The 13,224-nt window shown below is 41.0% G+C and overlaps 1 protein-coding gene across 1 annotated transcript; it reads right to left on the bottom strand.

Moving 5' to 3' along the window:
• Positions 1–6,142: 6,142 nt before the first annotated feature.
• On the bottom strand, positions 6,143–9,914 carry LOC122035769 (origin of replication complex subunit 2-like). The gene is made up of 7 exons (XM_042594875.1): positions 9,764–9,914; positions 9,395–9,566; positions 8,417–8,523; positions 8,102–8,234; positions 7,294–7,588; positions 6,626–6,850; positions 6,143–6,552 (listed from the first exon to the last, which is right to left on the bottom strand). Exons 1-7 carry the CDS (start codon positions 9,883–9,885, stop codon positions 6,356–6,358), a joined length of 1,251 nt encoding a protein of 416 aa, XP_042450809.1. The 5' UTR covers positions 9,886–9,914; the 3' UTR covers positions 6,143–6,355.
• Between the last annotated feature and the right edge of the window lie 3,310 nt (positions 9,915–13,224).

The following is a 13,224-nucleotide window of genomic DNA, read 5'->3' as shown; positions in this document are numbered from 1 at the left end:
TTATCGGGGAGATGCAAAGGAATGCAATGAAATGACGCTATCGCAAAACACGCGAGAAGAAATCTCACCAAGAAGCGATATTTAAGGGATCAAGGAACAAGAAATCCTCCTCAAACAAAGAAAGGAAAAAAAAAAGCAGATAAAAGGGGAGGGCAAAATTACCCCCAAATCGCCTCCAACGAACTCCGATCTGCACCAACCAGCGGACACTGTCAAACCAAATGCAACACCGCCATCAGGATGGCTCAAGGAAAACTCCAACCGTAAGAAGGAATCGAAGCATATTCCATTCGAAAAATTCCAACGGACAAAAGAGGCGAGGAGACACCCGATCTCATTAATTGCGTCTCGCCAGCAAAGGAAAACAAAAAGAGGCTTCATTTATTGCAATGGCTGGATAGCGATCAGAGCTCGTGTCGCATTGTGACGTGGTTACCGAGAATGAGTTATTTCATAGTGGATGAGTGAGTGAAGGTCGAATCCTTGAATTAATCACCTGTTCTTAAGGTGGATACCAAGTAAATCTTGGCGTTAGCATTGGAGCTCATGGACCCCAACATCCATCTTTTCAACCAAGCATGTCCTAACAAAATATTTTTTGTTATTTATGAGAAATTGTAAGAGTCAACTTGCTGTAGCATTCAATTTCTGTATAGACTTTCTTATCCCGGGAAAGGTTAGACAACAATCCAACGAAATACTACGGTAAGGAGGAGGACTCTGAAATCATTTTTTTTAAAAAAATAAAAAATAAAAATTACAGATCAATAGGACACACAAGAACTTCACTGAGATAGTATAAAGAATGTAGGCGACATCAAAAGGCCGCAGGCGCCGAACAGGAGGTCGGAAGGCGATCGGGGAAGGAGGGAAGAATGTAGGGATTTTGTGTCGGCGGAGAAATCGGATAAGGTGCGAGATCTTGCCACTCGACTTTTAATTAGGTCGGCGGAAGATATCGAGCTTTGCGATCTTGATTCTTGGTAATATCTTTGAACGAGAGATTGAAAAGGGATCAAGGTAGAAGAGCGGAGCACTAACCTCGCACCCGCCGGAGGAGCAATACAGCGCACAGTCGGACCTCTAACTTCGTAACCAGACGAACCCGATGCAGACTTTTGGAGTGGCAATCGGTAAAGATCCCTATTAATAGGAAAAAATAAAATTGATAATAGTAAATTAATAAAAACAATAAAGAGCACCCTTTTAGAAAATCTAAATAGCAAAGAATGCCGCCCCCTCACATTTTGGGGCTGCTTCTTTCTGCTTGCCATCATCTGCCCTAGTAGGTTAAGATGTCCTGAAGATAATAGCTGCCAAGATCGTCGGCGTGGAGTTCAGGATTGCAGCAAGATCTCAAAGTGGAGGCGCGGAATTCAGATCGTCCGACGGATTCAACGAATGACTAAAGACAAGAAGAGGATTCTCCCGATTAGATTCATCACTGACTGAGGCCTCCCTTCCTCCTTCTCAAACTATGGTGCATTTGGGGCGATCCTCCTCCGCCCTACAAATCGATGTTTCTGGTGGCCAAGCAGGCTTGATACAGAAAAATCTTTCTGGTGTGGAATGGTTCGATCATCATTTGCCTGTAAACATGTCTGCAGATTATGCAACAAACCTTGATAAAACCAGTTCTTTATGCAATTATTAGAATTCCAAGAAGATATGTGAAAAAAAATGATGGAGACCTTCCTCTTCAGGCGAAAAAACTGAGATTCTCAGGAACTGAATGCAGTTTGGATAGATTTACATTATCGGGGAGATGCAAAGGAATGCAATGAAATGACGCTATTGCAAAACACGCGAGAAGAAATCTCACCAAGAAGCGATATGTAAGAGATCAAGGAACAAGAAATCCTCCTCTAACAAAGAAAGAAAAAAAAAGTAGAAATTACCCCTAAATCGCCTCCAACGAACTCCGATCCGCACCAACCAGTGGACACTGTCAAACCAAATGTAACACCGCCATCAGGATGGCTCAAGGAAAACTCCAACCGCAATAAGGAATTGAAGCATATTCCATTCAGAAAATTTCAGCGGACAAAAGAGGCGAGGCGACACCCGATCTCATTAATTGCATCTCGCCAGCAAAGGAAAACAAAAAAGAGGCTTCATTTATTGCAATGGCTGGATAGCCAGAGCTCATGTCGAATTGTGACGTGGTTACCGAGAAGGAGTTATTTCATAGTGGATAAGTGAGTGAAGGTCGGATCCTTGGACTAGTCACCTCTTCTTAAGGTGGATACCAAGTAAATCTTGGTGTTAGCATTGGAGCTCATGGACCCCAACATCCATCTTTTCAACCAAGCGTGTCCTAACAAAATATTTTTTGTTATCGATGAGAAATTGTAAGAGTCAACTTGCTGTAGCATTCAATTTCTATATAGACTCTCTTATCCCGGTAAAGGTTAGACAACAATCCAACGAACTACTACAGTAAGGAGGAGGACTCTGAAATTATTATTTTTTAAAAAAAAAATAAAAAATAAAAATTACAGATCAATAGGATGCACAAGAACTTCATCGAGATAGCATAAAGAATGTAGGCGACGTCAAAAGGCCGCTGGCGCCGAACAGGAGGCCGGAAGGCGATCGGGAAAGGAGGGAAGAATGTAGGGATTTTGTGCCGGCGGAGAAATCGGATAAGGTGCGAGATCTTGCCACTCGACTTTTAATTAGGTCGGCGGAAGGGATCTGTTGAAACCCCAAGGTTGTTTTGGTGTGATCAACAAGTTAAGTTAGGTCCTGTGTGTTTTTAACCTTGTGTCTAAGTGTGCAGGAGCTTAGGAGCACAGGTAGTCGAGTGGAAGACACAGCTAGTGAGAAGGACGACATGCGGTGCGTCCAAGGGACGAGGCGCTGTGGAAGAGTACACCGGCGGGCGAGAAGGAAGCGTGCGGTGGTTCCGAGGGACAAGAAGCCGAACAGGAGGCCAGAAGGCAATCGGGGAAGGAGGGAAGAATGTAGGGATTTTGTGCCGGCAGAGAAATCGGATAAGGTGCGAGATCTTGCCACTCGACTTTTAATTAGGTCGGCGGAAGGGATCTGTTGGAACCCCAAGGTTGTTTTGGTGTGATCTACAACTTAAGTTAGGTCCTGTGTGTTTTTAACCTTGTGTCTAAGTATGCAGGAGCTTAGGAGCACAGGTAGTCGAGCTGAAGACGCAGCTAGTGAGAAGGACAGCACGCGGTGCATCCGAGGGACGAGGCGCTACGGAAGAGTATACCGGCGGACGAGAAGGAAGCGTGTCGTGCTTCCGAAGGACGAGAAGCCGGAGCGGAAGACTACTCGAGGAGCAAGAGACGCAGCTAGCGAGAAGGTCGGCATGGGGTGCGACCGAGGGACGGAGACTGCGGATGAGTACGCTGGCGGACGAGAAGGAAGCACGCGGCGATTCCGAGGGACGAGAAGCCGGAGCGGAAGCCTGCTCGAGAAGACCGGAAGTTGGGTTCGGGTGAGCCCTATTCCGGATGGCAGAGATCACCCAAGCGAGTGGAAGACTCGGTCTGAGGCGAACGGAGCCGGAGAAGAAGCCCCGGGCTAGGAAAAGTCAATGGGGTTGACTTTCCCAGCCGGGGCGCCTGGAACTGTACGGGGCACCCGGAACAGTCCGAGGCGCTCGGACCCCTCCGGGGCGCCCGGAACCCTTCCGGGCGCTCGGAGTTGACTTTTTGATCAGAACGCGTTAATCGCGATCTGAACATTGGGGGATAAAGTTTTATCCCCCAGGGCGCCCGGAACCCTTCGGGGCGCCCCGACCAAGGCTATAAATACAGCTTTGGTCCAGAAGCTTTTCAACAACTCAAAAATTGTAATTCCAACACTTGTGCGCTTTCAGTTGTAGTTTAGTTTCTATTTCTTTGCGCTTTCATTGCTGTAAGAGGCTTCTCCGCCTGTAGGAGATAATCTAGTGTGACATCTTCCTTGGATTAACAACCTTCTCAATTGTAACCAAGTAAACATATGGTGCCTCGTCTTTTTCTGTTTTAATTTATTGCTTTACATTTTATGCAAGTGTTAGTTTAAGAAAGTTCGAGAAAGGTTGTGCTTTTTTACTTTCAGGCTATTCAACCCCCCTTCTAGCCGACCGCGATCCAACAGGATCGAGCTTTGCAATCTTGATTCTTGGTAATATCTTTGAACGAGAGATTGGAAAGGGAACAAGGTAGAAGAGCGGAGCACTAACCTCGCACCCGCCGGAGGAGCAGTACAGCGCATAGTCGGACCTCTAACTTCGTAACCAGACGAACCTGATGCAGACTTTTGGAGCGGCAATCGGTAAAGATCCCTATTAATAGGAAAAAATAAAATTGATAATAGTAATTTAATAAAAACAATAAAGAGCGCCTTTCTAGAAAAACTAAATAGCAAAGAATGCCGCCCCGTCACATTTTGGGGTTGCTTCTTTCTGCTTGCCATCATTTGCCCTAGTAGGTTAAGATGTCCAGAAGATGATAGCTGCCAAGACCGTCGGCGTGGAGCTCAAGATTGCGGCAAGATCTCAAAGTGGAGGTGCAGAATTCAGATCATCTGACGGATTCAACGAATGACTAAAGACAAGAATAGGATTCTCCAGATCAGATTCAACACTGACTGAGGCCTCCCTTCCTCCTTCTCAAACTGTGGTGTGTTTGGGGTGATCATCCTCCGCCCTGCAAATCGATGTATCTGGTGGTCAAGCAGGTTTGATACAGAAAAATCTTTCTGGTGTGGAATGGTTCGATCATCATTTGCCTGTAAACATGTCTGCAGATTCTGCAACAAACCTTGAAAACACCAGTTCTTTATGCAATTATCAGAATTCCAAGAAGATATGTACAAAAAAAATGATGGAGACCTTCCTCTTTAGGCGAAAAAACTGAGAATCTCAGGAAATGAATGCAGTTTGGATAGATTTACATTATCGAGGAGATGCAAAGGAATGCAATGAAATGACGCTATCGCAAAACACGCGAGAAGAAATCTCACCAAGAAGCGATATTTAAGGGATCAAGAAACAAGAAATCCTCCTCTAACAAAGAAAGGAAAAAAAAAGAAGCAGAATTACCCCCAAATCGCCTCCAACGAACTCCGATCCGCACCAACCAGCGGACACTGTCAAACCAAATGCAACACCGCCATCAGGATGGCTCAAGGAAAACTCCAACCGCTAGAAGGAATCGAAGCATATTCCATTCGGAAAATTCCAGCGGACAAAACAAGCGAGGCGACACCCGATCTCATTAATTGCGTGTCGCCAGCAAAGGAAAACAAAAAAGAGGCTTCATTTATTGCAATGGCTGGATAGCGATCAGAGCTCGTGTCGCATTGCCATCACAGCGACCATCTCCATCTCCATCTTGATCCCAATCTAGCATGGAATTCATTTTCCGTAACGAGGTAGATATTATTATTTTCTGCGCGACGTTGGAACGATGACAGAATAAGCGTCCAGAGGAACCATAAAAGGAAAAAAATGATATCGGATCACAAAAGTACTTTTGTAGTTAACACTTAAAAAAATGACAGAATAACGTTTATTTCAAACAATCTAATATCTTTGGCCTGGATTAAATATAGACATGTAAATTTACAAGGCCTAATAACACATAAGATCATCCGCGAGCTTCTACCCTTAGAGGCATATCAAAAGGCTTCCTTTATTTATTTTCGTTAAAAGAATATCCTGATTTTTTTAAATATCGAAACAGATTTTGTACTTACAAACCACTTGAGAGAAACTTCACTCGGGAGAGAGATTAATTCTTGGTTTCTCTTTATCGATATGATGATTTTAAGATAAACAAGGTTGACTATCCCTTATTAAGTTTGATGCATGTAAATTAATCTTCTACGATAAAGTATTCAAACGAACATTTAAAATTTAAATCTCAACTGCCGCGTAAGATTATCCTTCAATGGAACAACAAATCTAAGAACGTTAACCGTTTGGATAAGTCTTCGTGAACATTTCCGGCTTTACTCTAATGACAGATAGAAAATTTTCATATAACAAGACCAATGTGATTAATCAATTCAAAAACTTAGATACTGAATTACTAAAAAAAACACTCCGTTGACATGAGTTAAAATAAAAGAACATTCAAAAGTCAACTGAAAACTAATCAATTGCAAGAATAAAAGAATGCACTGGGTTGACTTTAGTAAGAAGAGTCAATTGAAAACTAATCATTTATGGGAAACATGCCAATCCTTACAACAGCTTACTGAGTGCTTAGAAGGGGATAGAGGAACATAGAAACTAAAGAACTAGAGCAGCTAGAGTTGCTAAAACACATTGAATGAGCACAACAATGCACAAAAAATAAACACACGGTTGACTTCGCTAACAACTGGACCACGAGAAATCAGATTATGCCAATTCTTGCAAGAGCTTGCTGAGTGCTTCAGAGGGTAGAGGAATGTAGAAACAATCTTGTCCATCTGAGTGTCGTCTCGCCTTCACTAACTCATGGTCTTTGAACTCTGTTAGATGGGAATTCAGTGTTACTTGGTTGCTAACCAGGAATCGCGCGCGGCACTTGGTGTACAAGGTGCTGTTTGGCATGCCTGAAAACAAAAGAAGATTAGAGTCTAACTACCAATGTATTACTAACTACCAATGTATTGTGATTCGACTCGCCTTCTTTCTCATTGGCTAGCTGATGCTCGGCAAGGATTTTAAAAACACTCTGCGCATTGGGTGTCAAACTCTGTAGAACAACCAAAGCAGTTTTCGTGGTTTGGGCATTGCCATAATTTGCCAAAATCAATGGGAAAAAATTGCCCTCCGCCTTGTAAGGGGCAAAAGTTGGGACGTGATGCCACGACCACTTGAACTGAGTGTGCACCATCTTCTTGTCCCACACTACAAACAAACCAAGTGAGCATTAAAGCAGCGCAAAACCTTGAGCAGACTCATTTAGCAAGGACTGAGAAACAAAACATGTATAGCATAAAAATCAGATTTTCCTCTCTTCCACTCTCTCATCGACCTCCACCTCTTTTGAGTAAGTCCCCTCCCATTAAATATAACTTTGAGTGAACAAAGCCTTCTAATGATATCAGCCACTAGGTATCTAATGAAACATTCAACTATATCGCTCTTCTTTCCAAAATCAAGATATCAGCCACTAGGTATCTAAAGAAGCATGCAACTAGTAGCCACAGAAATTCATTAAACGTAGTGACTTTGATGCTAACAAAATGCTATAACATGATTAACTGATCAGAAGCATGTGAGAAGTAGGTAAAGAACCAAAGAAAAATGCTAAACTGTCAAATAGGAAATGCAAGTTAACCAAAACTTACAAAGAGGTGCATTCACATGGTCAATCGATGCAACCATACGGACTCTAGAACAGCTTGCTAATTGCGCAAGATACTGTTGTGAATCAGGATCTCTCAAAGAAGGACCATCAATGTTGTGTATGATAACACAGACAAAACAGTTATTGTCTTGTGGAAGTTGCACATTCAGAAATGAGAGAAGATCTTCAATTGACAGAGAACTAAAAGTATGTTCAGTGTTCGATTTGCTTCTTGTAGAGCTCTTCCTTTCATGTTTTAATTGGTCCGAGAGGACTTCAGCTAGGGTTATCAGGGCCTTTAAGAATGAACACATTATAAATAAAGAGTGTAAGTGATTAAGCTATAGAATATAAACTAGTACAGATAATTGCTCTGGAATGATGAACATACTTAAAAGCTAAGCTGTTTCTTATATTAAAAAAACATAAAATTTGAATTAAAATGTGCAATCTAAGAGAAAAACACCCATATCACCATATCAAATTTAAACATTGTTAGCAACAATACTAGATTATCACCACAAAAATTGGTTGGTGTGCCGAAAGAATGAGAGAGACATCTAAGCACATTAAATACAGAAAATCTCTCTGACCAAAAGAATATAATAGAAAAATACAAATTTCTTTCAGTTGATAATTATTTGATACCCCAGCAACTTTAGTTTTCCAATTTTTTTTTTAATATGCCTTGAAGTAATGTGCATTCACTGGTTCCAGAAGTAAAATTAGCAAAACCAAAAAAAAAACTATCAAAATATAGGTTTTGTAAGCCACAGGGTTTAATTGCATAGAGGGAAGAAAAATCGTACTTGTTTAAGATTGTTTGATGGAAGATAGCCATTGATCACGACCACTCCAAAATCAGTTAAGCTTGTTGAAGCAAAATCCTCGAGCAAGGCTTTTTTAGAACCAAATCCATACATTAATAAACCAAAACCACACCTGCAATAAGTGCAATCCTTCAAAAATACATTAAAAGAGAACACAGTTCTGATGAATTTTATGAATTCCTAAAATAACTTGTAGTCAAAAGCATATATCTTCATAGCAAGAAATATAATTCCTGCTCATGTCAGAATGTTAAGTGAAGGACTACAAAAATCTACATAAGCAAGCCTACGTACCTTAACTCAAAAAGCCACTTAGGGTATAAATTTCTGTAACTTTTGATTAAATGTTGGATTTCGTTTTCATGCTTCACTGGAATATCAAAGACTTCTTTTCGGAGGACCTGAGATCAAATAGTGTAAGCATTAGAAAAAGGATAAGCATGTTATTCCAACTGTCATATGATAACTTTAACAGTGATGTTTTAAAAAAGAATAACACGGTGAAAATTTGATTACATATTCTTCAACTATTTCACATGAGTAAACTGATTATTCTAATCGATTGGTTATTATCTAATAACAGTAGATTGGCATATAAGTAGTAAACTTGTCTGGTTACTATTTGTATTCACTTGTGTGAAGCTTGAATTTGCTAAAGAACAGCCAAAGGAGGGACTAAACTTGGGAGCAGCTGTAGGATATTCCTTTTTAACCCTCTAAGCAACGTAAATCTTTTTCATATAAACAACAATTTAAGAAGTCACAGAAAGCTACTCCAAACAACATCCCACCAAGTCCAGTAGAATTCATTGGAGTGGGAGATAAGATATAGCCACAAGGGAATCTTGATACCAGTAAAAACAACGGGGTAAGTTCAGAAGTAAAAACTAAACAGTAAACAAATATTAAAAAATCAGATAAGAAATGCAAAAATGTTATATTAGATCAAAAAAAGTATCTATGCATTTAAGCGATATGTATCGTATGTTGAGAATACGAGGTAATATTATATATTGCTAAATAACAGGAATAAGTTACACCATTAAGAAAGTAGCTTAAACATGTGCATTTCTCTCTCAGTATACTAACCTAGATTCTCCAACTTACCAATAGGAAAATCCATAATAGGAGAGTATAATAACTAACAAGGAAGTGACAAACTGTGCCAAATAGCAAACAATAATATGTCGATGGATAACTGCAATTCTAGGGAAAAGTAATATGAGGATCACAGAAAGTGACTACAATTTGCACTTTGGAGGTGAATCAAACCTGTTCGTCAACATGATTGATGTCGACGACGTGTTTTTGCGAGGATTTCTTCCTTGAAGAGTTGCCAATTTCTTTGGCAAGGAAGTAATTTCTTGACAGCATGAAGTCATCTTCTTCATCCTCCATAGTCATCTCATGGACCCCAACATCCATCTTTTCAACCAAGCGTGTCCTAACAAAATATTTTTTGTTATCTATGAGAAATTGTAAGAGTCAACTTGATGTAGCATTCAATTTCTATATAGACTTTCTTATCCCGGGAAAGGTTAGACAACAATCCAACGAACTACTACGGTAAGGAGGAGGACACTGAAATCATTTTTTTTCAAAAAAAATAAAAAATAAAAATTACAGATCAATAGGACGCACAAGAACTTCACCGAGATTGTCACGCCCCAGGTAGTCCCTGCCAGAAGAAATTTCGACAACATCTCCCCTTTACGGGTGACAATCTGAAACGTTTCTACATTGCCCTCAGGGCTCACACTCATCAGCCAACACGGCTGGAATATATACTATACAAAAATGAAACATTCCACCAATTATAATAAAAACAGCCTCCGGCTATCAACACAATACGAAAAGGAATCGAAAACAATCACAACTTACCTCTTCTGCCGTCCGGCAGGCACGAAGCAAAACACACCAAATACAAATTCACCAAGCAACCAAAAACCCAACCAGTACAATGCTTAAAAACAAATCACTCAAATCTAATGAACAACCCAATACGAGTCTATAACATGACACTAAACAAATAAACAGAAATCGAAAGACCAAAGCGAAAATCCTTGTGACGAGGAGACTAGCAACTGAAACCTCCTAACGACATCAACCTGAAATAGAAAAATATAAAGTAACGGGGTGAGTCCAAGAACTCAGCGAATACAGAATAGACATGCATAATAATTTATAACTAACAGTAATAATCATGCGGTACAGTTTTCTAACAAAAGAAGGAAATGCATACTGAAAAGAGCTGAAGAAAACTGCACTCACCAGAACCTCCTATTTGGAAATAAGGGTCGTCATACCAGATACAAAATGTCACCTGTATGCATGTCAAACATACACAACTCAAACAAATGCAGCATACATAATGCAACAAGCACAAACAATAAATACAATCATGCAGAAATGATGCAAAATGACATGTGTCACCCCTGTCACCAGTCAATCATCTCACACGTGATGGTGAGACCGAGTGGGTAGGGCTATGAAAACTGTGCAATCTGCCATCACTGCTCCTGAGTTACCGAGTGGACAGGATGCTGTCGGAGTACATCTATCCTCCTACCCCAAACAGAGTGGGAGAGTGCAATACTCTAATCTCCCTGAGATAGTCCAGAGGAGGAATCCCTAACGTGCTACCACACTGCATCACGCTACCCATGAGTGGACCAATGAAGCACTGACAGAGCAAACTGCACACACACTGCCTGATATACCACTAACCCATGAGTGGTCGTGTGTGCAGATCATGTAATTGGCGATGTGCTCAACAATAATGGAGCCAACAATCGTTCAGCATGCAATCGTGCAAGATGGTGCATGACACTAACATTTAGATAATAACAATATACACTTCCAAACAAAATGCACCAAAAAAGGAAATAAATAAATCATGCAATGATCCAGGTAACAATTAACTAGATGCTCAAATCAGATATGTCAAATCACAAGACTACTACACAGTAGAGCAATGTATGTCACTAATTCTAAGAACAGGAGTATACAAGGCATCAATCAAGAGAAAATAAGTATGATGGCATAACAGATAACAATCAAGACAGACTACAAGAACAGAGTAGTGACATACCAAGCAGATGCAAACATAATCATTACTACTAGAAATAAACTATTATGTATATCTAAAAATGACTATATCAAAAAGATAAGTCAGAAATACCCTCTCAAAAGATGATCGTGTCAAGAAATCCTCCGTCGAGACGACCGTCTCGAATAAGGTCCTGTAACGCATGATATACAAATTTAGCTAATTACATAAATTAATTAGCTAAAACAAATCCCCAACTAAATCTAATCCATTGATCAACTAGGGTTAACTTCGTTAAACCCTAGTTATTCCATTAATCAATTAGATTAAAATATATACATAAACAACCTAACCATAGGTCAAATTTAGAACAATTCATTCTCCAACTTAACTACCAGTTAACCTAACTACACATGAACAACCAACTATATAATGAATCAAACCTATCCAAACAAACTCACCCAAATTCGATCGCGTTATTACTGACCCGCGATCGGAGAAGTTTGATGTTGGAAATTGGTGGCCGGAGCTTACAATGAAGTTGCTGCCAGAACAAACGCGGAGCTGCTGTTGAAAACCAATTGCTGTTGGAACCCAGAAACCCTAATCATCAATTTCCCTGTCAAACCAAGTACCCCAAACTAACCCTCCCACAATCACTCACCTAAATCAGTGGTTAGGGTTGAGGATTACCTCCGATTTTGGTAGCTAAGAAGGAATTTGCAAACGGACAATCTGTCCAGCAACTCCCACAGAGGCGGCGGTGGAAGTCTAGGGCACAGACACAAGGGGGAAGGAAGAAGAAGATCGAAGAAGCAACCCTCGATGGCGCTCGTCCGCTAGCGTCGGCCGTGACGACCGAGAAGCGGGTGCTCGGCGCAAAATAGAGCAGATCTAGGGCTCGACTGGCGATGGGTGCTCGGTGTCCGCAGCCAGAAGAGGGTCGGTGGTGATCAGCTCGGGAGAAGAAAGCCGGCGGCGGCACACAGGGAGATCGGAAGAGGGACAGTGGCCAGATCCGCGGCGGTGACGAAGAGGAGGGGAAAGAAAGTGGCGGCGTCGGGGAAGGAAGCAGAGATCGGTGAGGGAGGTGAAATCACGGCATCGCGAGATGAAGAGAAGAGGAGGAAGGTTCGGCGGGGAAGAAATAGGGCTCGGGTAGAGAAATAAGGAAAAAGAAAGAAAAAAAAGGAAAGAAATAAAAAGGAAACTTTAATCAAATTAGAAAATTTAGGTTTAATTTTATTAAAGTTTAAGTAATTTCCTTATCAACTCTTACCCTTCCATATTTCTAAACAGTTTTTTCCCATGTCTATTAATTTATCTCCACAAATTACCTCATACAAACTTCAAAAAAAAAATTAGAAATTTTTTAAAAATTTCAAAAAATTCCGTTAACACTATAAGCATATAAAATCTTATTATTTAATTATTATTTGCATACGTATTTTACATTCTCTCTCACTAATAAAATTTGGTCTCCAAATTTTCGTTATCTACCATCAGCAAGTACTAGCAAAAGCTAAACAGTATAAATGTTGAATGAAAACTAACCCTCATATCTTAAGTAAATAGATGGGGGTATCATGCTCGGGTCGTATCCTCGAGCTCCCAGATAACCTTCTCGTCAGAATGATACTATCACCCAACTTTAACAAGTCGGATAGTCTTGTTCCGCAACTGACACTCTTTGTGGTCCAGAATCCGTACCGAAACTTCCTCGTAGGTAACGTCAGGCTGAATGGGAACTGATATATCTAACAGAACATGTGCTGGGTCGGCTACGTATCTCCTCAGCATAGACACATGGAATACATCGTGAACGTCTGCTAGAGACGGTGGTAGGGCCAGACGGTACGCTACCGCTCCAATCCTCTCCAAGATTTGGAAAGGTAATGTATTGCGGAGCCAGCTTACCTCGGAGGTCAAATCTCTTCACCCCTTTCGTGGGTGAAACTCTCAGAAATACATGGTCGCCAGTAGAGAACTCCAGGGGTCTCCGTCTCCGATCAGCATAACTTTTCTGGCGGTCCTACGCCTCTGACATTCTCCG

This window comes from Zingiber officinale, unplaced genomic scaffold (assembly GCF_018446385.1).
Source record: "Zingiber officinale cultivar Zhangliang unplaced genomic scaffold, Zo_v1.1 ctg104, whole genome shotgun sequence".
NCBI lineage: Eukaryota > Viridiplantae > Streptophyta > Magnoliopsida > Zingiberales > Zingiberaceae > Zingiber > Zingiber officinale.
Note: the sequence above shows the minus strand (reverse complement) of the source record. Positions and strands in the feature narration are given on the sequence as shown.

Excerpts from the sequence above, each read along its gene's own strand:
- LOC122035769 (XM_042594875.1), bottom strand. The coding sequence starts at position 9,885 with ATGAGTGTGAGCCCTGAGGGCAATGTAGAAACGTTTCAGATTGTCACC. Across the intron at positions 9,567-9,763 it reads ACAATCTCGGTGAAGTTCTT|GACACGCTTGGTTGAAAAGA; the intron begins GTGCGTCCTATT and ends ATATTTTGTTAG. Across the intron at positions 6,851-7,293 it reads CCATGTGAATGCACCTCTTT|TGTGGGACAAGAAGATGGTG; the intron begins GTAAGTTTTGGT and ends GTTTGTTTGTAG.